The sequence below is a fragment of the Branchiostoma lanceolatum genome, chromosome 17 (assembly GCF_035083965.1).
Source record: "Branchiostoma lanceolatum isolate klBraLanc5 chromosome 17, klBraLanc5.hap2, whole genome shotgun sequence".
Lineage (NCBI taxonomy): Eukaryota > Metazoa > Chordata > Leptocardii > Amphioxiformes > Branchiostomatidae > Branchiostoma > Branchiostoma lanceolatum.
In genome coordinates, this window is record NC_089738.1 from 8,234,206 (window position 1) to 8,258,016 (window position 23,811).

General features: G+C 42.1%; 3 protein-coding genes across 4 annotated transcripts; 2 read left to right on the forward strand and 1 right to left on the reverse strand.

The window, feature by feature from the left end:
• Positions 1-579: 579 nt before the first annotated feature.
• Positions 580-5,550, forward strand: LOC136423099 (deleted in malignant brain tumors 1 protein-like). 2 transcript variants are annotated; one of them, XM_066411118.1, is made up of 8 exons: positions 580-658; positions 877-954; positions 1,060-1,099; positions 1,536-1,844; positions 2,255-2,374; positions 3,482-3,607; positions 3,917-4,231; positions 4,831-5,550. In XM_066411118.1, exons 2-8 carry the CDS (start codon positions 892-894, stop codon positions 5,250-5,252), a joined length of 1,395 nt encoding a protein of 464 aa, XP_066267215.1. In that variant the 5' UTR covers positions 580-658; positions 877-891; the 3' UTR covers positions 5,253-5,550. The 2 variants fall into 2 exon arrangements, with proteins under 2 accessions (XP_066267215.1, XP_066267216.1); XM_066411119.1 differs by having other exon boundaries at positions 877-948.
• A 1,555-nt stretch (positions 5,551-7,105) lies between these two features.
• On the reverse strand, positions 7,106-9,347 carry LOC136423102 (uncharacterized). Its single transcript, XM_066411124.1, has 4 exons — positions 9,191-9,347; positions 8,967-9,092; positions 8,329-8,643; positions 7,106-7,825 (listed from the first exon to the last, which is right to left on the reverse strand). Exons 1-4 carry the CDS (start codon positions 9,330-9,332, stop codon positions 7,410-7,412), a joined length of 999 nt encoding a protein of 332 aa, XP_066267221.1. The 5' UTR covers positions 9,333-9,347; the 3' UTR covers positions 7,106-7,409.
• Positions 9,348-12,056: 2,709 nt separating this feature from the next.
• Positions 12,057-17,542, forward strand: LOC136423697 (scavenger receptor cysteine-rich type 1 protein M130-like). The gene is made up of 9 exons (XM_066411977.1): positions 12,057-12,123; positions 12,691-12,775; positions 13,544-13,586; positions 14,784-15,092; positions 15,267-15,386; positions 15,578-15,703; positions 16,078-16,235; positions 16,717-16,879; positions 17,019-17,542. Exons 2-9 carry the CDS (start codon positions 12,704-12,706, stop codon positions 17,411-17,413), a joined length of 1,386 nt encoding a protein of 461 aa, XP_066268074.1. The 5' UTR covers positions 12,057-12,123; positions 12,691-12,703; the 3' UTR covers positions 17,414-17,542.
• The last annotated feature ends 6,269 nt before the right edge of the window (positions 17,543-23,811 follow it).

The window sequence follows — 23,811 nt, forward strand, 5'->3', positions numbered from 1 at the left end:
AATCGAGGACGACAATAGGTACCGCACGACAAACAGTACCGCTAAAGCCCCGCCCCGGCCCCGCGGCACGCTGGCAACCTCGCTGCGACGAATTGACAAAGCACTCAACGCATTTCATCGATAAAAAACGAATCTTTTTAAGCTTTGTGTTTTTTTTTGTCTTTTAGGTCATAATTGTAAGTTTTGAATTATATTCCTATCATGAAGTCAAGGGTTAAACAAATCCAGTTTAGAACACATCGACGCCGCCAGCCGTCACGTAAGCCTCTCTTTCACTGGACCCGCGGCACGCTGGCCGCCAGCGTGCCGCGGGTCCAGTGAAAGAGAGGCTTACGTGACGTCAAATGTGTGCCCTCACGGACGCATGAACTTACGGACGCTCGAATTTTCCGTCGCCTGAACTGTCAGAGAGCCGGCCGTGAACCGGTCAGGGTGACGAAAAACAGGACGAGAGGTGTTTGCTGTGTAAGATACTGGCTATATTCATAACACTTCAAATAAAGATTGCGGACGAAACATCCGTATTCAAATAAAAAAAAAACTCAACAGGAGAAAAGCACCAACTGTTCATTCACATTAAAATTATATATAGTCTCTGTCTTTCTGTAATTACTACATTAGCCAAGCACAACCGGCAAGAATACGTATATCCACAGAGGTAAGAATTTTTTTTCCATTCTCCAACATATCTCACTTTGGCTTCTGCTTGACAGGCTTGATCATTGGATGTAATAATTGTCATATATGTACGGTCAGTTTAAGACTCTGATATTGTATCTATTGTTACAGTGTGTCTAGATTAGAACATCTTTAGCCACAGAGCAGGCTGAAAAATCTGAAACAAGTACAATGTAAATGCAATTCTTTTCTTTCCAGTTACCATCAACCACAATGGGTTTTGCCATTTTCTTCTTCTTCTGTGCGCTCGCCTGGTCATCAATGCCAGACGTAAGGGTAAGTTTCTGGTTATTTCTTTGCCAGTTCACTAGATGCTTTTTATTAGGGTCTTTGTATTCCATTCCTATGAACTTATTACATGCTGGTTTACTTTGTTTTCAGAGCGATGCAGGGGACATAGTGTCCATCTATAGTGCTGATGGTATGTAACCGAACGTATTACAAAATTTAATTGTTTGAAGTGGGACTTCGTTTTTTTATGATTGTCGCCACATTTTGCCTGAACTTGAAAATGAGTTTCCTAAATGTCTTAACAAAGTTAGTTTTGCCTGTGACAGACACCATTAGTTTTATTGAATATGTGCTGATACTGTAGATGTAGTATCACTTATTGTGGCGTCGGTGTGGCGCAACTGTTAGAGCGTTTGACTCAGAACCAATAGGTCCCGGGTTCGATACACACCGAGTCTCTCCGGCTAATCTCTCAAAATGTGTGCCAAAAACACACTACGGATTTGCTTGCCGATGTGCCAATATTTATCACATTTTCCACCAAGAACCGTTAATTTTGTATTATTTTTTATTTATTTAGTATCACTTGGGTAGTTAATGTAGATCATATCTTTCGTACTCTTCAGCAATCCCCATCCGCCTGCGTGACGGCACCGCCAGCTCCGGTCGTGTGGAGGTCTTCTACAACGAACAATGGGGCACGATCTGCGACGACGGGTTTGACCTTGACGACGCCAAGGTCATATGCCGTCAGCTTGGATTCGCAAACGCCACGCAAGCCTACACACAGGCACATTTTGGGGAAGGTGCCGACCCGATTTGGCTGAGTAACCTCGCCTGCAACGGCGACGAGGAAACGCTGAAGGACTGTCAGCACAGCGGCTGGGGGGTCGCCAACTGTAAACACGAAGAGGACGCCGGCGTGGAGTGCTCTGGTATTTCTATGTACCGTCTTATTGATTTCTGCGGGAAATACCGTATACGTAGTCAGACGACAGCGATGTTTTTATCTATGGTCGGGTTTTTATTCAACATTTGCAGACTCACATTCGTAGTGTTTTTGAAGCTTTATTTTTTTATGTGTATGACAGTTGTGTGACTGCTTGGTACAGATCTTAAATCGGGCCGCCGCTGCGCAGTGACCGATGACCGCAGTGATTCGGCGCTACCAATATTGTTGTCAAAATTCTATCTAAAAAAAGTTTATGTTAAGGTATATTATGAATGCAAATGACAGCTGTGTGCAAGGACTCGGTTTATTTACCTTTCTAATCTAGCAAAGTCAGTGGCGAAAAACACGGCGAACTTATATATCGCTAATCGATAACATTTCTTGTCGTCACAGGAACACCATCGACAGCCGAGCTGTTCCAGATGCTGAACGACCAGGCCAACGCTCTGATCCAGCAAACTGCGATACTTGACGCTCAGCACACGACAATCACGACCATACAGCACGAACTAGGTAGGAGGCATGTAGTATACCTCTCATTTTGTAATGTCAATGTAAAACTTTAGTACTAGCTATAGACTTCCTTGCCTGGCTCACCATTAGTTTACGATGGTCAAATATGGGCGCAAAATTTCCAGACTCTTTTAGACTTCAAACCATGTTCGATCATGTTCGAAGTGACGTATTTCAATAGAATGCGCGTTCAATTCGGGGTCACTCGCCGTCGCCGATCATTTGCATGTTTTCAATGTAAATCCGCGCCAAAACGGGCTTTCTTTCCGAGGAGCCTTGCATAAGAAGAAAACCCCCTTTATTACAAATAGAAACCATCTTCTGGACAGTATATCTTTGCTGACATTTCGTTGTCGACATGTAAGATATATATTAATCAAGCTATAGCTACTGGCGCCAATGTTGACGACCTTGAATGTTGCAGGGCTTACTGATATGTGATTACGCCGGCATCAAGTACCCCCTCCCCCTACATTATTCCAAACTGGTATTTAAAACCCAAGCAAAGTGCGTTCAAACTCACTTATCGAGGGTTTAGCTTAGTGCGATCGAGGACTTGCGTTTTAGGGAATTTTTGTATATGGCGGAAGTTTTGAGTTATCGGTGTTTGTGAAAAAATGACTTGTTCGACCTCTTTTCGCCCGTAGAAATGATTTGAATGAGAGATCGATAATGATCCTAAGACAGATATTTCAATGTAGCTATTATATTTCAATGTAAGGGTTATATTTAAGAATACACAAAACATCCCGATTTTTAGTCACGTTTAGGACCAACTTAGATCAGTTATCTGACTTTTTGTCCACAGAACATCTTTTCTAAAACAGCCAACTTGGCGTATTTAAGAAAACATCCTGACAGAATTATGCAAACTGCGTAAAACGGTAGGAATTGAGGAAGACACATTTCAATTACAATTGGCGAGACACGTGAGAGAGGTCATTTTTTCTAACTATCGCGATCTTTTAAAAGATGTTACAGGGCCGCGGGGGAGTCCCGGTAACCTGATACCCTCGCAGCGGAAAGTTTCCCTAGCAACCGACTGCCGTGTTCTCTGCTCCAGGTGGATTTCCTAACTTTCTCCTGACCTGGTATCTTTCTAAACAGACCATCTGGCTGCCGACGTGCCGACCCTGGTGCAGGCCAGCACTCTTCAGAACAACGAGATCAGTCAGCTTCAGCAGCTCATGGGGACCCTGGACTACAAGGTGGACGAACTCAACAACATGGCAGGTACGTTCCATCTGCAAAAGCCAAAACTGTAACTGATGGCCAAAGTAGCAGCTTTCAACCTGGTTACCTTTGCTCCGTCTAAACGCCGAAAGTCAGATGATATGAAAACTCAGATTATGAAGAGACACGCTGTTAACGAACAATTGATACTATTGTTTTGGTAACGATTTGTCATCTTGCATGACTTAGTTGTTGATTGATCTTTTGGCAAAGTGATGTCTGTCTCAATTTCAATCAATGGACATTCCACTGCAAATACAGGTGTGCGAAGATGGTTTTGTAATAGGAAGCCTTTTTTGTGTCTTCCAGTTTTCCCAATCCGCCTGATGGGCGGAAACGCGTCACATGGGCGAGTCGAAGTGTGGCACGACGGCCAATGGGGGACGATCTGTGACGATCTGTGGGATATCAACGACGCGAGGGTGATTTGTAGACAGCTCGGGTACCAGGACGCCATTTCCGCCTCTGTTCATGCCGTGTACGGGGAGGGTACAGGGCCGATCCTGATGGACAGTGTGGACTGTACGGGCTCGGAGCCTCACCTGTCCGCTTGTCCACATGAGGGATGGGCCGTGCACGACTGCAAGCACGAGGAAGACGCCGGGGTCGGGTGTCTCTATCGAGGTAATTGGTTATTCAAACATGTACGCATGCGCAATGTCAAAGGTGAAGGCCCCTGGCTTGTGAATAGTTCTCGTCTCCACATTGTCTCGATTTGCATAACAATGTCCAGACGGGTTTTGTTAACGTCTCAGGAGTTGTCACCTTTGACACTGCACATGCGTAATCAAATGAGTGGGCGTATTAGACATGGCTAAGAAATTGCATGGTGGCCGTTTCGTAGGTGTTGTTTCTGATGTATTGTGTGCAACATGCACCATATATCTTCAAGACAATCTGAAACTTTATACCAAAGTTTTCATCTGTTGGTACAACGCGGTTTTCGACCAAGTTTCAGAGGTTCCCTTGGAGACTCTGGCTTGATTACCGCGCTATGGATTTCCGGGCTCCTTTGATCCAATCTTAATGATCTTGTTGTCACGTTTCCAGAAAGTCGTGTCAGAAGTGAGTAGCTTAGAATACGCAATGAGTCGATGAAAAACTGTGTATGGTGAGCATATTTTCAAAAGAGAAGATACAAAGATAGATAAGCTATGTCGTCCAGAATGTATAACACAGCTTAGTTTTCTTCCTAATCTGAGATTTTCATTTTTTTTCTGCAGATGAGCGTGGCACTTGGGCAGCATTCTCGGCTGGCTTTACGACTAGTAACTACAAACCGAGCAGCAGCAGCCAATACACCATCCCTTTCAACCAAGTCTACACTAACATCGGAGGCCACTACTCCACCAACGGAAGATTCACGGCACCCATTAGTGGCCACTACTTCTTTGTAGTTAATGCTTACTCCCAATACCTCGGTAGTTACGATGTGCATCTGAACTTCATGATAAACAATAGTGCTTACAAGAGTGGGTGGATTATTGACCATGACAACCACGACAGCTATGATACATCTAGTAACAGCATAATTGTCCATTTGAACAAAAATGATTATGTTTCCATCAATATTTATAGCACTAGTTATGCTCTGTCTGGGTACGAGAGAACCACCTTCTCTGGTTTCTTGGTTCAGGCAGATTAGCATAATAGCTGACGTAAATAAAAGATGTGAGGCATTATGTGCATGTTGGTCTGAAATTCATATCACAGCTAACATCACTTCGAATTTAGGTATTTCGAATGAATGTTAAAATGTTCATTGTATCGCGAAAACTGTGTGCATGAAACACAGGGTACCACGGCTTGCTATCTTGTTTTGGTGTGTTTATCAACGGCATCAAGAATGAGATAGTCATAACCTACAGTAAGACTGTCACTCTTTTGCAAGATAGATCTGTGTGTTTACATTGTTTTGATTGAAATAAAGACGAATGACGACATTATAAGTCATCATCATTTCCTTTCAAATATTGAAAAAAGCACAGAAAGTATACTTTGATGATTAGAGTCAACTAGAAGGTAAAAACGTACTAAAGCAACCAATAACCACATCCTACTTACAGATCTAACGTAATCAAAACAAGAAACCAACCTTTACAAGCATTCATTTTTTAGGCAATAAACACGGTTACTTCTGATAAAAGATTGAATATTAATTCCAAAAACATCCTACTTTTACATTGTCAGAGCTTCAAACATAGCCAAACAAGTTGATTTTCACAAATGTCCAAAATTTAGCCTCCTTTTAGGGACAAGTACACAACAACTAAACAAAACACCAACCTTTACAAGCATTCATTCTATAGGCCATACACAGGGTTACCTTTGACATAGATATGAATAAGATCACTTTTTACTTTCTCATATATATTTTGCTCAACATCACATTTTTCGTCAAACAAGAAAAATTACATATTGCAACGTCACAACCACGTGACAACAAAAAAAGGTACTAAACTTTGCAAGCATGCACTTCCACTTGTATTTCTGAAAATTTCAAAGCTATTCTAGAAAAGCTGAAAAGTAAGTTATTTTAGAACAGTTTGTGTTGTTCCGTTAAATTCATGCATATGCTCGTATTCATGTCCCGAAATGAGTCAATTTTCATCTTTTGATATGTCCTAATCAGGGAAGATGGCCCCAAAACTTGTTTGGCATGTTACCATAGCAAAAAGTGATTTTGAGCAGAAAGAAAGCTATTGAATAAATGAATCCCACTTTTTACTCGATTGTTCCTTATATGGAGATGAGCGACAATCGCTGTTTAAGACAATAGAATTAGACAAGAAAGGTACAAAAATGTCAAAGGAGGACACTTATATATACCTGATGTCATATGTAAGAACGAACATATAATAGACAAAGTATGTAGTCATGTTTCCTTCGGATTGGACGTTAAATGGAGGTCCCGTGTTTGAGGAGAGCCGCACGTTAAAGAACCCACCACACCTTTCGAAAACAGTAGGGGCATGCCCCGGTGTGCGATGGTCCAAATCCTTCTGTCTGGAGTTGGTGTTTCACTACAAATCACCCGGATGGAGGCCTGGCGAAGGGCACAACATCGAGGCGCATGTCCAGACATGTACCTATAGGGCATCGTCCATATGATAAAGGTATGTGGAATGTGGTCGTACTGAAGTTAACGCTACGAACTCGGAATGCTCCATTTCTATAGAAACAATTAAACATGCATGTCGAGAATGCTGTTTAATTCTGTGTACTGTATCTCTTTGTGGGATGGAGCGGGGTATGGTTCAATGGGGAATACTTAAGTACATTAACGATATCCTATCCTTATATAATCGATAAGTCATTGATATGCAAGGCCGCCTTGCGATTCTCCATCTTCATCGGGATTACGTTTGACTTATATAAGTAGGATGTGGTCACGGCTTGCTTTTGTACGTTGGTAACATGACTCTAATAACTAAAGTTAACTTTTCACCTTTTTGTGATTTGTTTTCAAGAGTTGTAAAGAAATGATGATAACACATGTCGGCATTTTGTCTTTATTTGAATCAAAGAAGTCTAATTGCACTTATCTCATCTTGCAATAGAGTGACATCAATGATAGACGTATGACTATTTCATTCTTGATGTTGTTGCTAAACACACCAAAAGAAGGTAGCAAGCCGTGGTACGCTGTATTCCATGCACACATTTCGCGCGATACGATTAACATGATATCAACATTCATTTATACAAATATCTAAATTCGAAGTGATGTCAAAGCTGTGATGTGGATTTCAGACAAACATGCACATACTGTTTCACTTTTTTGTCTACTCCAGATGTTCTGCTAATCTGCCCGAACCAAGAAGCCAGAGAAGGTGGTTCTCTCGGACCCAGTCAGAGCATAACTATTGCTTCGAATCCTGATGGAAACATAATCGCTTTTGTCCAAGTGGATAATGATGCTGTTAGTTGATGTATCATAGCTGTCGTCAGTGTCAGCGTCGTATATCCACTGAGACTTGTAAACGCTGTTGTTTTTCATGAAATCTATATACACTCCGTAGCTACCAAGGTATCCGGTGTGAGCATTAAGAACAAAGAAATAATGTCCGCCAATGGGTGCCGTGAACCTGCCGTTGGTGGAGTAATGTCCCCCGATGTTTGTGTAGACCTGGTTGAAAGGGATGATGTAGGCACCGCTCGGGTGGGTGTTACCAGCAGTCCATCCAGCGGAGAATGCTGCCCAGGTGCCCCGCTCATCTGCAGAAAAAAATGACAATCTCAGTTTAAATGAAAACCAATCTGTGTTATACTTTGTAGACGACATATCTTGTCTATTTCTGTATCTTTCAAAATGTGCTCACCATATACATTTTTCATCGACCCATTGGGTATTCTAAGCCACTCACTTCTGACACGACTTTCCAGAAACGTGACGACAAGATTGGATCAAAGGAGCCCGTAATTCGATAGCGAGGTAATTAGGCCAGATCCCGAGAAGTTGGTCGAAAATAAGTGTTTTGAAAATGTATGGTGCGTGTTGCACACAAGACCATATCAACACCCATTGAAGCTTTATCGGTTGCTGAAACACCATAATGAAACACCCACCATGTCTTATAAGCCCACTCGCAAATCGAGACAATGTGGACACGAGAACTGTGTACTTGAAGCCAGGCGGGTTCACCTTTGACACTGCTCATGCGTACTCAAATCTGCGAGTGGACTTATACATCCTTCGTCATGTTTGATTAACCAGTTACCTTGATAGAGACAGCCAACCCCGGCGTCTTCCTCGTGCTTGCAGTCGTGCACGGCCCATCCCTCGTGTGGACAAGCGGACAGGTGAGGCTCTGAGCCGGTACACCCGACAGTGTCCATCAGGATCGGTCCTGTACCCTCCCCGTACTCGGCATGAACGGAGGCGGAAATGGCGTCCTGGTACCCGAGCTGTCTACAGATCACCCTGGCGTCGTTGATATCCCACAGATCGTCACAGATCGTCCCCCATTGGCCGTCGTGCCACACTTCGACACGCCCATGTGACGCGTTTCCGCCCATCAGGCGGATTGGGAACACTGCAGAAAACACACAGAAAAGATTTCTTTTACAAAGCCATTTCCACACATGTCTGATTTAAAAACAAATGGCAGTTGAGAAATCAACAGTTCCGAAAACATCTTCAGCTGCAGGTTGGTAGAATATAGGATATTGGAATCATCATTTTTTACAACGTTGAATATCTGTTACTTACTTACGTTTCGATGCCTGCCAGACATCATCGTCAGAGCTTCTGACTGTAGTGCTGCTTCTCGCCGCTATCATGGCTATATGTAACTGATATGACCACATCAGCTAGATCGAAGCTGTTACCAGGAGTCTATTTACAGATGAAACATACCTGCCATGTTGTTGAGTTCGTCCACCTTGTAGTCCAGGGTCCCCATGTGCTGCTGAAGCTGACTGATCTCGTTGTTCTGAAGAGTGCTGGCCTGCACCAGGGTCGGCACGTCGGCAGCTAGGTGGTCTGTTGGATATAAAGATGCCAGGTTAGGAGAAAGTTTGATATGCCTCGATTGTCTACATTGATATACGGAAAAAAGAGGTTTGCTATATGCGTACTACCTAGTCCGTGCTGTATGGTCGTAATTGTCGTTTGCTGGTCGTCAAGTATCGCAGTATGCTGGATCAGAGCGTTGGCCTGGTCGTTGAGCATCTGGAACAGCTCAGCTGTTGATGGTGTTCCTGTGACGACAAGAAATGTCATCGATTAGCGATACATAACGACAATAGCCCTAACAAAACACGATTGTTTTGCTGATCTTATGCATAAGTACGTCGTGTTTGTTGCCACCGACTATGCTGGATTAGAAAGGTAAATATACCATCACACAGCTGTCATTTGCATTAAAATATACTTTAACATATTCCTTCTTTCATTTCTTCTTTTTTTTTAAATAGAATTTTGACAACAATGTTAATAGCGCCGAATCACACCGATCACCGGTCACTGCTGTATCAAACAGTCACACAACTATAATACACATGGTAAATAAAAGGTTCGCAATACACCAAAGACATGCGTTTTCAAATGTTTGTTGAGTAGACACTCGACCATAGAAAAACAAGACAAATATGAATGCCTGCATACGTTATTTCCGGCAGAAATCGAAAAGATGGTACATGATTGTTCTTACCGGAGCACTCCACTCCGGCGTCCTCCTCGTGTTTACAGTTGGCGACCCCCCAGCCGTTGTGCTGACAGTCCTTCAGCGTCTCCTCGTTGCCGTTGCAGGCGAGGTTACTCAGCAAGATGGGGTCCGCACCTTCCCCGAAGTGTGCCTGTGTGTAAGCGTGCGTGGCATTTGCGAAACCAAGCTGAAGGCAGATGACCTTGGCGTCGTCAAGGTCAAACCCGTCGTCGCAGATCGTGCCCCATTGTCCGTTGTAGAAGACTTCCACACGACCGGAGCTGGCGGTGCCGTCACGCAGACGGATGGGAATGGCTGAAGAGTACGAGCGACATGATCAACATTAACCAGCAAAGTGATACCACATCTACAGTATTAGCACATATTCAATAAAAGTAGCGGTGTCTGTCACAGGCAAAACAATGGTTGTTAAGACATTTAGGAAAATTTAGTCAAATCATTTTAAGCTTAGACGAAATATGTACAGACATAAAAAATAACTAATTGGTCATTTGAAATAATTAGAATTTTGAAAATGTTCGGTTACATACCATCAGCACTATAAATGGACACTATGTCCCCTGCATCGGTCTGAAAACAAAGCAAACCATGGTCGTGTAATAAGTTCATAATAAAGGCATATATACCTGATAAAGAAATAAAAGCACGCCTTGTGTACTAGCAAAGAAATAACCAGATACTTACGTCTGGAATTGATGACCAGGCGAGCGCACAGGAGAAGAAGAAAAGGACATAACCCATTGTGGTCGATGGTATCTGGAACCTGTGAAAGAATTGCATTACATTGTTTCAAATTTTGCAGTCTGATTTGTGGCTTAAGATTTTGCAATCTATATACACTGTCGCATGCAATACCATAGTTCAAGACTGACCATATAATAATCACTTTATCTCAAGCCAAAGCCAAAATGAGATGTTGGAGAATGTCAAAAAAACACTTTTCTTACCTCTGTGGAGATACGTATTCTTGCCGGTTGTGCTTGGCCAATGTAGTAATTACAGAAAGACATAGACTATATATAATGCCAATGAGAAGGAACAGTTGGTGTTTTTCTCCTGAGTTGTTTTTTTATTTGAATACGGATGTTTCGTCGGCAATCTTTATTTGAAGTGTTATGAATATAGCCCGTATCTTTCACTGCAAACACCCCTCGTCCTGTTTTCGTCACTCTGACCGGTTCACGGCCGGCTCTCTGACAGTTCAGGCGACTGAAAGTTCGAGCGTCCGTGAGGACACGCATTCGACGTAACGTAACTTTTCGTCGTGCGGTATCCATTGTCATCCACGTTGGGTCATGATCATGTAGGGCACATGTCGAGGTGTATTTTGCAATAGCCAGTTCTTAAGAGTGATTAGGAACAAAGTAAGCATGATCCTTAGTCATGACTCTCCCTTATACAAAATAAGAAAATAGGTTTGCATCCAGCGACGCAAAGGAAGTTATATGGAAGCGTCATGCCTGCCGCAGATCATATGTAATTCGACACCGCGTATTTCAGCAGATTTTTCTAACCCACAGAGTGGCTAGCATCTCTTAAAAGTACCTGTTGTCTTTTATGTCATACGTTACGTCCCCAAAGACTGCCCGGCCGGGCCCCGGATTAGAAATGTGACCAAAGCTTGAAAGCTTGGAGGAATTCTGAGGCGTTTGATTTGGGGCTTGATAAATGTGTTGTGTTTAAAAACAAGATCAACCTGTCTGCGATAATTGATTGTACTTGGCAAATTAGCCTTAAGATTCTCATAAAAGCTTTACTCTTGAATTACATTCAGCGAAGTGACAGGCATTAAGTGGCAAGCGAATACTTTTCTGCATCACAGGGTCTAGGGTTCGAATTTATTGCGGAGTAGCTTTCTGTTAAAGTGTTAATCTGTCCGTGTAACTAGCTATGGACGGCGTCATGAAGCCGAATGTACCCCAAACATTACACCATTGGATGAAATGGCGAAACGATAAAATAAACATTAAAATTTACATATTCTAATGCTAACAAACTAGAGTACTAGTGTTCCGTGGATTTGATTTCTAGTCCTAAGCTAGACTAAATTACGTTGAGTGAATTTTTATACGAAAAATAATTGTACCTCACAGGCCTGTACTTTTAGCATATGTTCACTGACCTGGCCATGACCGGTCGACAACCACTGTGGGGGAGAGGGAGGGTCAAAGGTGAGCAAACAAGCGCGGAAACAGGGAAAGGATCGATGTTTAAAGAACATCCTCGTGTTGATAAATCCTGGGGCCCGCACACCTGTCGCCAGTAGCTAGTTATATATTTTTATGCACCCGGTTCTAAGTCTTCACATAGGAGAAGCCCTGACCACGATACGGAGCGGAGACTACGGTGAGTTAGCTTGTACATTGTCAACGAATGCTTCATTCACAATTGCTTTGAAGCCCGCAGTTAGTGTACATGAAGTCCCTGCCGGGCCCCGAAGCCAAAAAAATTATCCTGGTAGACTACAAGGTACCGGGGGTAGCTCTCGGTGCTCGCACAATTAGCTCATAGCGTTTATTTGTTACCTGGTCCTTGGTTGAGTTTAAGTTCAAGTTAAAGTCATCCGGGTGCCTGGCCGTTCCCCAAAATTGCCCGGTAGCCGCAGTGTGTCCCACGGGGCGATGTAGGGTTCATGCCCAAAAGTCCAAAAAATTGCCCGTAAACTACCTGGCGTGGTCCCATTTTCCAACTGTGAACGTGATATTAGACAATGATTGTTTCTTTGTCTTGGTATGCTATTGATAACATTGAAGGATGCTGTCAATTTTTTTGCTCTACCAAAACGTGTGTTCAATGATAGTCAACAATAAAGCTTTGGTTCCATTTGAATTGATATTTCCTCAGTCTGACGTTCCAAAGTTGCAAGAAGCTTTTAAGAATTTAGGTGTTGTTTTTTACTCTTTCTGACTGCAGAAATACAAACAAGATGCTAGCTGTTGCTATTGTTGTGTCAGTTACCCTCTTCGCTGCCCAATCTGCCGCTGTACGGAAAGACCAGGTAAGCAAAATGAATACACCGAACAGAAAATTGTAACCCTATCTTCATGGGGGTTGCTTTTGAAATAGAGTAACGTATGGATATATTTCACTTATAACAACGATCTATCCCGCATTTTGGGAACATTGCTTTTTAGTACATCTAAAATGTTTGCATTGTCAAAATTATGGTCACGACTGCCAACTATTCTGTTATATTTATGCCTACATAACTACACGGATCCCAGTCCGAAATGTGTACATTTTTGTGGAATTTTTTCACGACTTGAGCTAGAATTATCTGGGGAAACTACAAGCACGCGGTGTAAACATAAAAGATGTTCTCCATAATTGTAGGGCGCGTTCAACATCCAGTCAGGAACTGTGAAGAAATTAACAGAAATTCACAATTTTTCTGGCCGATATCGAGTCCAAGTATTTACAACAATATTGCCTACTCTTGGCATGCATATGTAACGACAAATTTCCCCGAGGAGGAGATGATTAAACACTGCTTTCTACTGGGGACGCCATTGTTAAGCTGTTACCGCTAGCTCCCATGCTCTTACCGCTCCCGTGCTTAAGTCACGCGCGCTCTCGCGAGATTGTACTCCCACGAGAGAAGATCAAAATGACGCCGAAGTTTAGAAACGAGTCTAAAAGGCGCTTGAAGTTGGCGTAGGGTTACCAACTCAATAACTAACCAAAAGATTAAAGTTGTACAATTAAACCAGGGGAAGACACGAACAGAATAGCCAGTTAACGTTTAAACGTTTTCCGTTTCCGATAGGATGTGAATGCATTGGAGCGAGATATTCCGGCGCATTCTGCTGGTGAGTTTATATGGTTTCGCTATTTTTGGATTCTGTATCTGTATCTGTATAGCCGGTATAACCGCCCTTCGGCGTAACTCACCAGCTCGTTAGACACGCGGTGGGACAGCAGCTGGTTAATATATTACACTAAGCGAACGGTCATACCTAACCTTTGCACAATTAGAATGCTCCTGCTGCCCTTGTTTGGTGGTCATGAGTTCCACTCTACGAAATCGAATTTTGAACACCCCATGGTGGGTTGATAACCCGGGTATTCATTGTTCATTTCTGAGCTGGTATCAAATACTTAGTAGCTGGTACGTCCAGCATAAGTCATTTTGTACATCATGCATAATCTTGAATTTGTGCTTCTGCAGTGGAGTGAATTTCACTGTAGTTTTGAGAAGTCCATTGTAGATTTAGATCCAGCACTCCTTTCGTATTTGTTTCGTACAAGCTGATTCTGCACACTTTCCAGTTAATATTTTTCTTTCTTCATAAATGTGATGTGTATTGTCATTATTTTACCATTACTGCGCATGCCCACAAATTATGTGCAAACACCCGGGCCCCCACTGTCTGTTTAGCTTTATTTTTTGGAAATATAGACAAAACTTTAGGTCAGTCTTACCGCAAAACTAGCAAGTTGCGTGGGAGGGGTTCGTTTGCTTGTTTTTAATATGCGTAATGTAGGTGTTTTAGGGATTAAACCACATGGGCCATTTGCTTTGCATTCCTCGAGGGCGTCCAGATATTCTTGCAGAAGTTGTGAGTGGACAACTCTACAAGTAGTAGGCAGTCATTGGCAAATAACCTCACATTTAAATCAAGCTAGTAGTTTGTTCATATACAAGAGGAATAGTAATGGTCCCAGAGCGATTCCTTGTGGAACTCCCGATGCTAGTCTATCTGGGACTCCCTTCTACCCCTACCGTCTGCTCCCTGTTTTTTTCAACCAATCTAGTGTTGTGCCTTGAATTCCTCAGTTCTCCCGTGTTGAGATTATCGAATCTGTCATGGCGGTCTTTGTCGAAAGCTTTTGTGAAGTCTAGTATTGATAAATCCACCCTAGAAGTTTTTATTACAGCTTTCTGTGCAATGCATTTGCCTTTCAGACTGTAGTTGATGACTTGGTCGGAAGGACAAATTTCCATGCTGAGTTACTGTCTTATTGCTTCTTTTGAAACTTATAATTTTTTCCATTGGCTGTAAAAGGTCGGACAGTTCGACTGGTAGGTGGCAACGGCACCTACGGACGTGTGGAGGTTCGGCACGATGGTGTTTGGGGCTCAGTCTGCGATGACCAGTTTGACATGGAAGACGGACGGGTTGTGTGCCGCCAGCTGGGCTTGCCAGGCGTCGTAGACGTCTACCATCAAGCAGCGTTCGGCTCAGGATCGGGACCGATCTGGCTAGACAACGTGGACTGCAAAGGCGACGAACTGAGGATCGAGTCCTGCAGCCACAACGGATGGAACGTCACCGACTGTAAACACGAGGAGGACGCCGGGGTGGCATGCTTAGGTAAGTAGTATGATATTCCATTAGTTAGCAAAACTAAGCTTGATATTAGCAACTATGTTTTTTCCTACTTAATCCAATAATTCGCATTTTCATATTTTGTAGCGTATGTTGAGCTTTGAATTAAATCTCAATGAGTGACACAATACATTGTTTTATTACATTTCCTTCGATAAGATTCTCCGACTGAGCTCCAGCTGATGGAGATCCTGAATGAACAGGCTTTCCACATCATTCAGCAGTCAAAACTCATCAAGCAAAGGCAGCAGAACATCGATCAGCTTCAACAAACACTGGGTAGGTCAACACGGAATTCATATTTTTTGTGTGCGCATGTGTTAGAAGCCCAAACACTTACCAAATCTAGCGAGGGGTGCCCTTGTATGCTGATTACCTATCTTTAACTAGAAAATCTTAGATAAGAATAATAACAAACCGATGTACAAAGTATAGTGGTAAGAATGATACTATATCATCATTGTATTTAGAATCGCTGAAGAATACAGCCGAATCTGTTCAGCTGTATGACGGCATCCAACAGACCGAAATTGGACAGCTGTCGCAAGAGTTCGACATAAACATGCAGCTGCTGGGGGATCTGAGAGAGTTGTCAAGTACGTATTTTTTGATGCTGAGTATTTTGTTGACTTAGAACATTTCAAAAGGTCCAAATCTATTGGAGGTGACAAACTTTCGAGTGCGCTGTCGAACGCTTTCAAATTCATCATCGGAATCCCAAGTCCTCTAGCTGCTGAATACTTTTTTGACCTTCCTTACTTCCTCGAAATGAACTTCCGGCTGTAACATTGTCTATGTTGATGATCTTATTTTGCTTGGGTCACTTTCATCTAAAGGAGCTTGCAAAATGATGGTACTTATAGCTGTTATGTAGATTGATGCACAACCGGTTGCAGAATTATATTATTAGAGATCATACTGTAGTTTGTGAATAAATCTGAGGCCACGTTGTACTCACTGCCATTTGTAGTTGTTCAAGTTCGTCTTGCGGGAGCCAACGCAACCTCGTTCCAAGGCCGCGTGGAGGTGTTCTACGACGGACAATGGGGGTCCATATGTGACGACAGCTGGGGACTCGAAGAAGCCAACGTAGTGTGTCGTGAGCTTGGTTTCCCACAAGCTAAGGAGGTAAGATATGCTGAACACCCAATTTCTACTGAAAGGAAAGCAACACAAAAAAAGCGAAAAGCATACTACACTATGCTTATATCCCAAAGTCAAATTCTTAATTTAAGTTGCCTGAAATAAGTCCGTCATAGTTTTGTGATCTTCCACCGTTTGCAACGTATGCCTTGCTGATGCCTTCTCCCCTGATGATGCGTTAGCACGTCATAAGTTTCAAACGGTGGATCCCAGAACTATGATGGAATTATGTGAAACAAGTAAGAATTTGATTTTAGGGTATATTGAGCATAGTATAGCAGAATTTTCAATTTTCGTGTGTAGCTTTCCTTTAAAAGTACGATTGCAAATTCTTCAACTATGTTAGTGCATGCATATCTTTTAAGTGCTTTTAAGTGGTATTAGAACAGTATTGCTGGTCATGATTATCTCAAGCTCTGGCATCAGGAGATGACACAGAGTGTTTTATATTTGTCCAAACAATCAGGCGATCCAAAGCGCCGCGGCAACGTTTGGAGAAGGCACCGGGATCATCTGGCTGGATGACATGGAATGCGTCGGGAACGAGACGTCTCTGTCCCAGTGTACTCACAAGGACTGGGGTGACAACAACTGCAAACACGAGGAAGATGCCGGAGTCGTCTGCTACGGTATGTATACTAAGATCTTCTTGCTATTGAGGTTACATGTATAGCTGTCATTTATGAACACAAATGAAATTGAACTTTAGTTTAGGCTGATACAAGGCTACCTTTTTTCGACTTAAGGACGTTTGCCCTTCCCCTACAGAATGGAAAGCTGGCTTCTCAGCAAGCCGGAGCGGTACTGTTGGACCGTCGCAGACCGACGTCATCTTTAACGTCATCGACGCCAACGTCGGCGGCCACTATGACGAAACCACCGGGAAGTTCCGTGCTCCACTCGACGGATACTACATGTTCTTCTTCAATGGGTACTCGCGCTCTAGTAGTGGAATGTATATCGATCTCATGTTGAACGACTCTGTGTATAAGGATCAGTGGGTGTACGATTATGATAGCAGCGATGGCTACGACACTGCTAGCAACAGTATCGTTTTGCACCTCAGTATGGGAGACGAAGTTAACCTCAGGGTGCATAGTGGCTACTACATGTATAGTGGTTTTCAATCTTCGTTTTCTGGATTTCTGTTGTCTGCCGTCTAGGCTCGACACGCGCACGCAACACTGTGCTGTAAAAGTAAAGGTCAATGTGATGTACGCACGTGACAAGAGAATATCTAAACCATGTCATTTGTCGATGTCGTGGGAAATAGAATATTGCAAGTCACCATCCATTTTGGTCTTTTTCCTCTTGTTTACATCGCACACTCAACATATAGGAAGCTGCTTACTTGAGCAGGCGTAACGTCTGAGTGACATTTAGTACAAGTTTTCTATCGTAGCATTTCATCACACCCGTCCTAAACCATACCACGTGGTTAGTACCCCCCCTTTCCAATAAGACGGCGACCGCGCTGCGGCCACTGAGCGATGTCCAAGTTGCCAGAGCACTCAGTGAGCGTTCACGGATTGCCAAGGTCGCTCCATCATCTCTCAGGAAACGCTCAACGATGACCATGGTCGTCCTCACCTCAGCGACCGTTTTGAATGTTCACAGTGATCGCTGAAGGAGCCTTCTAGGTTCTTTTGGATCTGCTTGTTGATGTTTTATACGCGTCTCCGAGTCTAAGTAAGGTGATCTACTGTGATTTACAGAGGGCTTACCAGCTATTCTCCAAGCAGAGTTTTCGGTCGGGGGGCCAGGAGTGGCCGGGATTTCTAACGCTGCCCTACGTAAAAATCCTGGCCACTCTGGACAGAATCCTCTGCTTGGAGAATGCTTATTAGCATCATGCCCTTTGACTTGCAGTGTCGGCTTGTGGATTTTTTTTATCACAATCCATGACCGCACATCCTACTTGAACAAGTCAAATGTAATCCCGATGAAGGTTTATGGAGCATCGCAAGGCGGCGCTGAATATCAAATAAATTGCACAGAAGACTGTGGTTTAATCTCTAAAACACTACATTATGCACATAATGAATTATCGTTATGTTATTTCAGCATTTCCCATTGAACCATACCCCACTCCATCCAACAAAGATGTACAGTACAAATCATTCAACAGAATTCTCGACATGCATGCTCAATTTTTTTCTAAAATGGAGCATTCATAGTACATAGCGTTTTGTTTTCTTTCAGTACGACCACATACCACATACCTTTATCATATGGACGATGTCCTGTAAGTACTCCAAATCTGATGGGAGAGACGTAACTACAGCTTACAAAAGAAGTGCTATACTTAAGACACGTTTATGAAGGTTAGACGTACAGGTAACCAATTTATAAAGACAATTCAAACTCTACAAATGGATGAAATTCGGAGATTTCCTTCCGGTACACTTCAACTGTCCAGTTGTAGAGTTTGAATTGTCTTTATTTGCTATACGTAAGGTGAATATCCCTATATCCCTATCTAGTATAAACCAGTAGACAAATAGTGAAATTTCTTTTCCATCAAACGTTCAAAAAAGAACATTCCAATAAATGTACAAGTAGGTTTTGAGAAACTGCATCAATTCTGATTCTAAATAGAAGTTCTCAATGATATCCAAATCAGTATTGCTTGTTTCCGTCGGGGCCCAAACAAGAAATCACACTATATTTCAAAGTAACTACACAGCAAACAGAACAAGAGGCTGTACACTACGTTATAAGATCTTAAGGTTTATCTGTGGACCGGCTCTCCCATCCTTAAACCGACCCCGCCCAGAAGATCACCTATCATACTTACTGACCAGACGGTGTCTTGGATGGGTCACGTCTTAACAAGGTGAGATTACTAAACACGTTTCACGAGTTATTGTCCCAAATTATAATACAAGTTCAGAATAATTTACAGTTATTGTACAGTACCACGAGTAAAATGTCGTGATTATATTTCTACATACTTTTAACGGAACGTTATGGTTAGGTTGTACTCTCTCTACCAATGGCGCCTGAGAGTGTCGCCAAATTTGCCCTCTTCACATTGCCTTAGAAAAGATATAGCCCCGATAGAAAGAAAGAACCAGAGAAGACAGGACAAACTATTCACAGGTGGAAGACAGGACAAAGTAGCTACAATGTACTTCATGTACTTGTGCTGTGTTGGGCAGCATATATTTCTATATAGAGAGAGAACGTTAAAAAATTCACCTCAAATTACAAACAGTGCATTGTTCATTTGTACTGATATTTAATTCGTGTCGAGCTCGTATGCAAACTCAACGCCTAGTTAATCCAAAGGGTATGTTAATCTGTGGACATTACAGTCACTTTAATCCAGAAACGTGCGGAATATCAGCGCTTTTGGAAATCATTCCGTTTTAAACAGGATATTTTAGTTTAGAAATACAACCTTTAATCTAAGATTCACGATATAGCCTGGGTAAGTAGGCAAGATGTGCATGTACAAATGAAGAGTTAAGCTAAGTAACCGTGTTTCTACTTGTCTTTTTTCTCTCGTGGATGTTTACGTACTAGATACCACTGTCCACACACACGGCTCTAGCGCACCCGACCCAGTGCAATCTAAACAATTCTTGGAGTGGTCTTTATGAGTCTTATAGAGAAGCAGTGTCTGCTTCATCCAAGAATTTCCTCAAAGGTAGGTGGCACTAGATATAAAACGCTAGCTGTTTTTACTGACCGTACATATCTCTACACATACATAAAAGTCACGGATGTACATGCCAATAACTATGGTTTGAAGTGAGTCTACCGCAAACAACCTGCAGTTCTTCACAAATCTGCAAGGTGACGCTATATAAGCACCGAGGCTTTCGTAAGATCACTGACCCTGATATGATTGCACTGATGATGAAGACGTTTTTACTGACTGTACATATCTCTATACATACATAAACGTCACAGCATCCATGTATGGTTTGAAGTGAGTCTCGCAAAAGTAACCTGCAGTTCTTAACAAACCTGCAACGTGGCGCTATATAAGCACTAAGGCTTTGCTAAGATCACCGACCCTGATATGATTGCACTGATGATGAAGCGCATGGGACCATAAAACAGAGGCAATTCCAGTGCCTTCGTGCCCCGCATCATATCACTGAAACACGTGGATTGCTCAATACTTGAATCATATCAATTTCGTCATTTCACTGGATGTTAGTATGAAGTATAAATGGATTTATAGTGGTCCATGACTTGCGACACCCCCGCCGCCGGGCACCTATCTATGGGTATGGGGACTTATTGATCATCAATACCACGCATGGCGTGTCAACAGTTCTAGACACAGGGCAAAACATCGTAACCATGGACTACCATTATTTACTTGGGTCGCCGGGGGGGGGGGGGGGCTTCTTTTTTAGACAATATAAGTAAGCGTACGCTGTAGCTAGCTACGCACAGCTAGTTATTCTTTCATACCCCCATTCCACTAGGGCTGCAACCTCGCTGCAACCTCGCTGCAACCTTAAAATTTACAGAACGCACAACGATTTTCATAGATAAGACATGAATATTTTTACGCTTTGTGTCTTTTTTTGTCTTTTCCGTTAGACTTTTACATTTTTTAATGAAATCAAGGGTTATATATATCCAATTTAGAGCACCGCGAGATAACCTTCTAGTGGAATGGGGGCCTAATATCTGTTACACTTTACAATATATTTATGAAGAAAGGTGCTATATGGGTATTCGAGTGGTTCACGTATACCGGTCATGGCATGTCAACAGTTCCAAACACAGGCCATAACACTGTAACCCTGGGCACTAAATATTTACCTGGGACTAGACTGGGAACATCTTTTTGAAGACAATATAACTAAGCCTACATTGTCTTAACAAGTGACATATTTTTTTGTCTTTTACACTTAACTAAACATGGATGAAGAAAAGTGACATGTGGGTGTCCACGATTCTAAACACAGGCCAAAACACCGTAACTCTGTGTGGTAAATATTGACCAGTGGGCTGTCATGGTGGACCGTACCAATGGTACGGTAAACATGGAACACAACACCGCGCCCTGACCACACCCTGGCATGGTCGTCAGGGGGTGGGGGTGTATGTCGTTAGCACAAGAAAGCTAAGAGAAGAAATAGAGCAAAAAAAGTCCTAAATTGTCTAAGATTGCACCGTCATTATACAATCCCTCCCTCCTTTTTTTCATTTCTATTCACATAGTAGTATCTAACAAGTATTGGACAAGAAGCATTAGCTAAATATGCTCCCTCTCTTCCTACGATGTTCTTTGTATAGACTAGTACAACGACTGAAATGGTTATGAAAATTGCAATTGTAAGAGTGAAATTGGCAGTTTAATTTTGGCAAAGCTTTGCCATACTGCTGTAACGTTATATCTCATGTTGTGCCTGTGGCTAGTCATAGTACATACATATGTACGAGTATCATGTATAATAGTATAATGAGTGTTCTCGTAGTGTCTCAATTGTACACTTACTAGTCGTGGCAGAAATCTTGTTTCTAGTAATCTTTACCTAATGTGTTAATCATTCATTGAACATTGTAAGATGCAAGATACGCAGCTGTTTTCTAAATGTACAAGTCTATAATGTGTGGTGACTAAAAAGGTCAGTCTAGCCAAACACGGAACACGTTTCATGTGGTTTATATGTGGGCTTAATCACAGGGAAAGTGCTTAAAGACTTGTCAATGACTGAGAAACATACTTCCGACAAGGAATTCCCTTGTCGCATGAGTCGGACGATAATTTTCGGTGACCAAACCGTTTCCGTCAAGTTTAGACATTCTTTGGTGACTTATCCCGACATGTCTGAATATATTCGTCTGGTAAAATGATTGATAAGGTTTAGGAATATTTACGACGAAAACAAAACCGGACTAGTGAGATTTGTATCCGTCAGACGACTTTTACTCCTTTCTGTCAGAGACCAAATTTGGCGCGAAAACAGCAGCCACGCGGGGTCATTGACCTTTAGAGGCACATGTCTGTAAAGTGAATGAAAGTATCCACGCAAATTCATCATTATTACTATGTGGCTGCTCTTTTTCAATATTAAAACCTTTTTCGGCACAAAACAAACATTAGAGTAACTTTGAAAACTTAGGGATGTCTGAATACCTTTTCCTAGTAAAATAACGTTTGGGAATATTTATGACGAAAATAACCCGGACTAGGGAGTGATTCGTATTTGTCAGACGACTTTTACTCCTCGCTGTCAGAGAACAAATTTGGCGCGAAAACAGCTGCCATGAGGGGTAGGGGTCATTGACCTTTAAGGTCTGTAAAGTGTATGAAAGTATCCGCGCAAATTTTACGTTCCTACAGTGCGGTTGTTATTTTTCAGCCTTATAACATTTTTTGCGGCACCCAACGAACTTTGAACATGGTCCAACTTATGACGAACGCTGTAAAATAGACTTTTTAAAGATCTTGAATTATTCACTTTTGTATGACCCACGTGAAAACTAGATATAGTACATGTGTACCTAGCTCTTTTACTTTGTAAACGCCTTTGTATAATGTACTTTGTTCACCAGGGCTAGCCCTTTGTAATGGCCCTTGGCTAGTTGGGTAGTGTTTGGGTATGTTTTTATGTATAAAATCATAAAATCAAATCAAACTAGAGTTCCCCGACCACATTTTCGCCAAATGATTTTAACCTTTATGACTGACGTATCAGGAGTGTTTGTCATCAATTATAAATCATACCAGTTGATCTTCTTCACCCAAAAAACAAAAGTATGAGCTTAACAAAGAAGGTTATGCTAACAAAGTAACATTTATCACGAATTATGCAAATGGGCTCCTTATAAGCATAATTTAATTATGCAAATTAGGCCTACATTTGCATATTTTTTATCTATCAAAATTCCTCAGTAACAAATGTCACATATGTCAATAGTCATATCATGAAACACAGCGGGTTTTTAAAATTGTCTCATTAATTATGCAAATTAGAATCTGATTTGCATAATTATCGTCCAATCATACAAAGGAACACGTAAGCTATGTACATACCAAAAATCATTACCATCCATCAAGCCCATCTTGAGTTATAGTATTTTCTCATTAAATATGCAAATGAGGTCTTCATTTGCATAATTGATATCTATTAATATTTCTCTCTTCTTCAGTTACATATGTCACATGTTTGAGAGTCCTATCGTGGAATTTGGCGGATGTATAAACTTTCCTCATTGATTATGCAAATTAGATACTGATTTGCATAATAAGTATCTAATCATGTACATCATCACTCAAGCTATCCACTTACCAAAAATCATCACCATCCATCAAGCCCTTCTTGAGTTATTCCCTTTCAAAGTCTGAACCAAAACCTGATCCTGCAGTTCCAAAAAAGCCGCTAGGGGGCCAAAACCTATACCACTAACTCTCTGTCCAAAGAGCTATCTACCACTCAAAAATCAGTTCCATAGCTTGTCCAGAACACGAGATATCGAAACAGGAAGTTCTGCTGCAGTACCGTAACAAGCCGCTAGAGCACCCAAAATCTAATCATTTCCTAGTCTAATCAAGACCTACCCACCTACCAAATATCAAGACAATCCA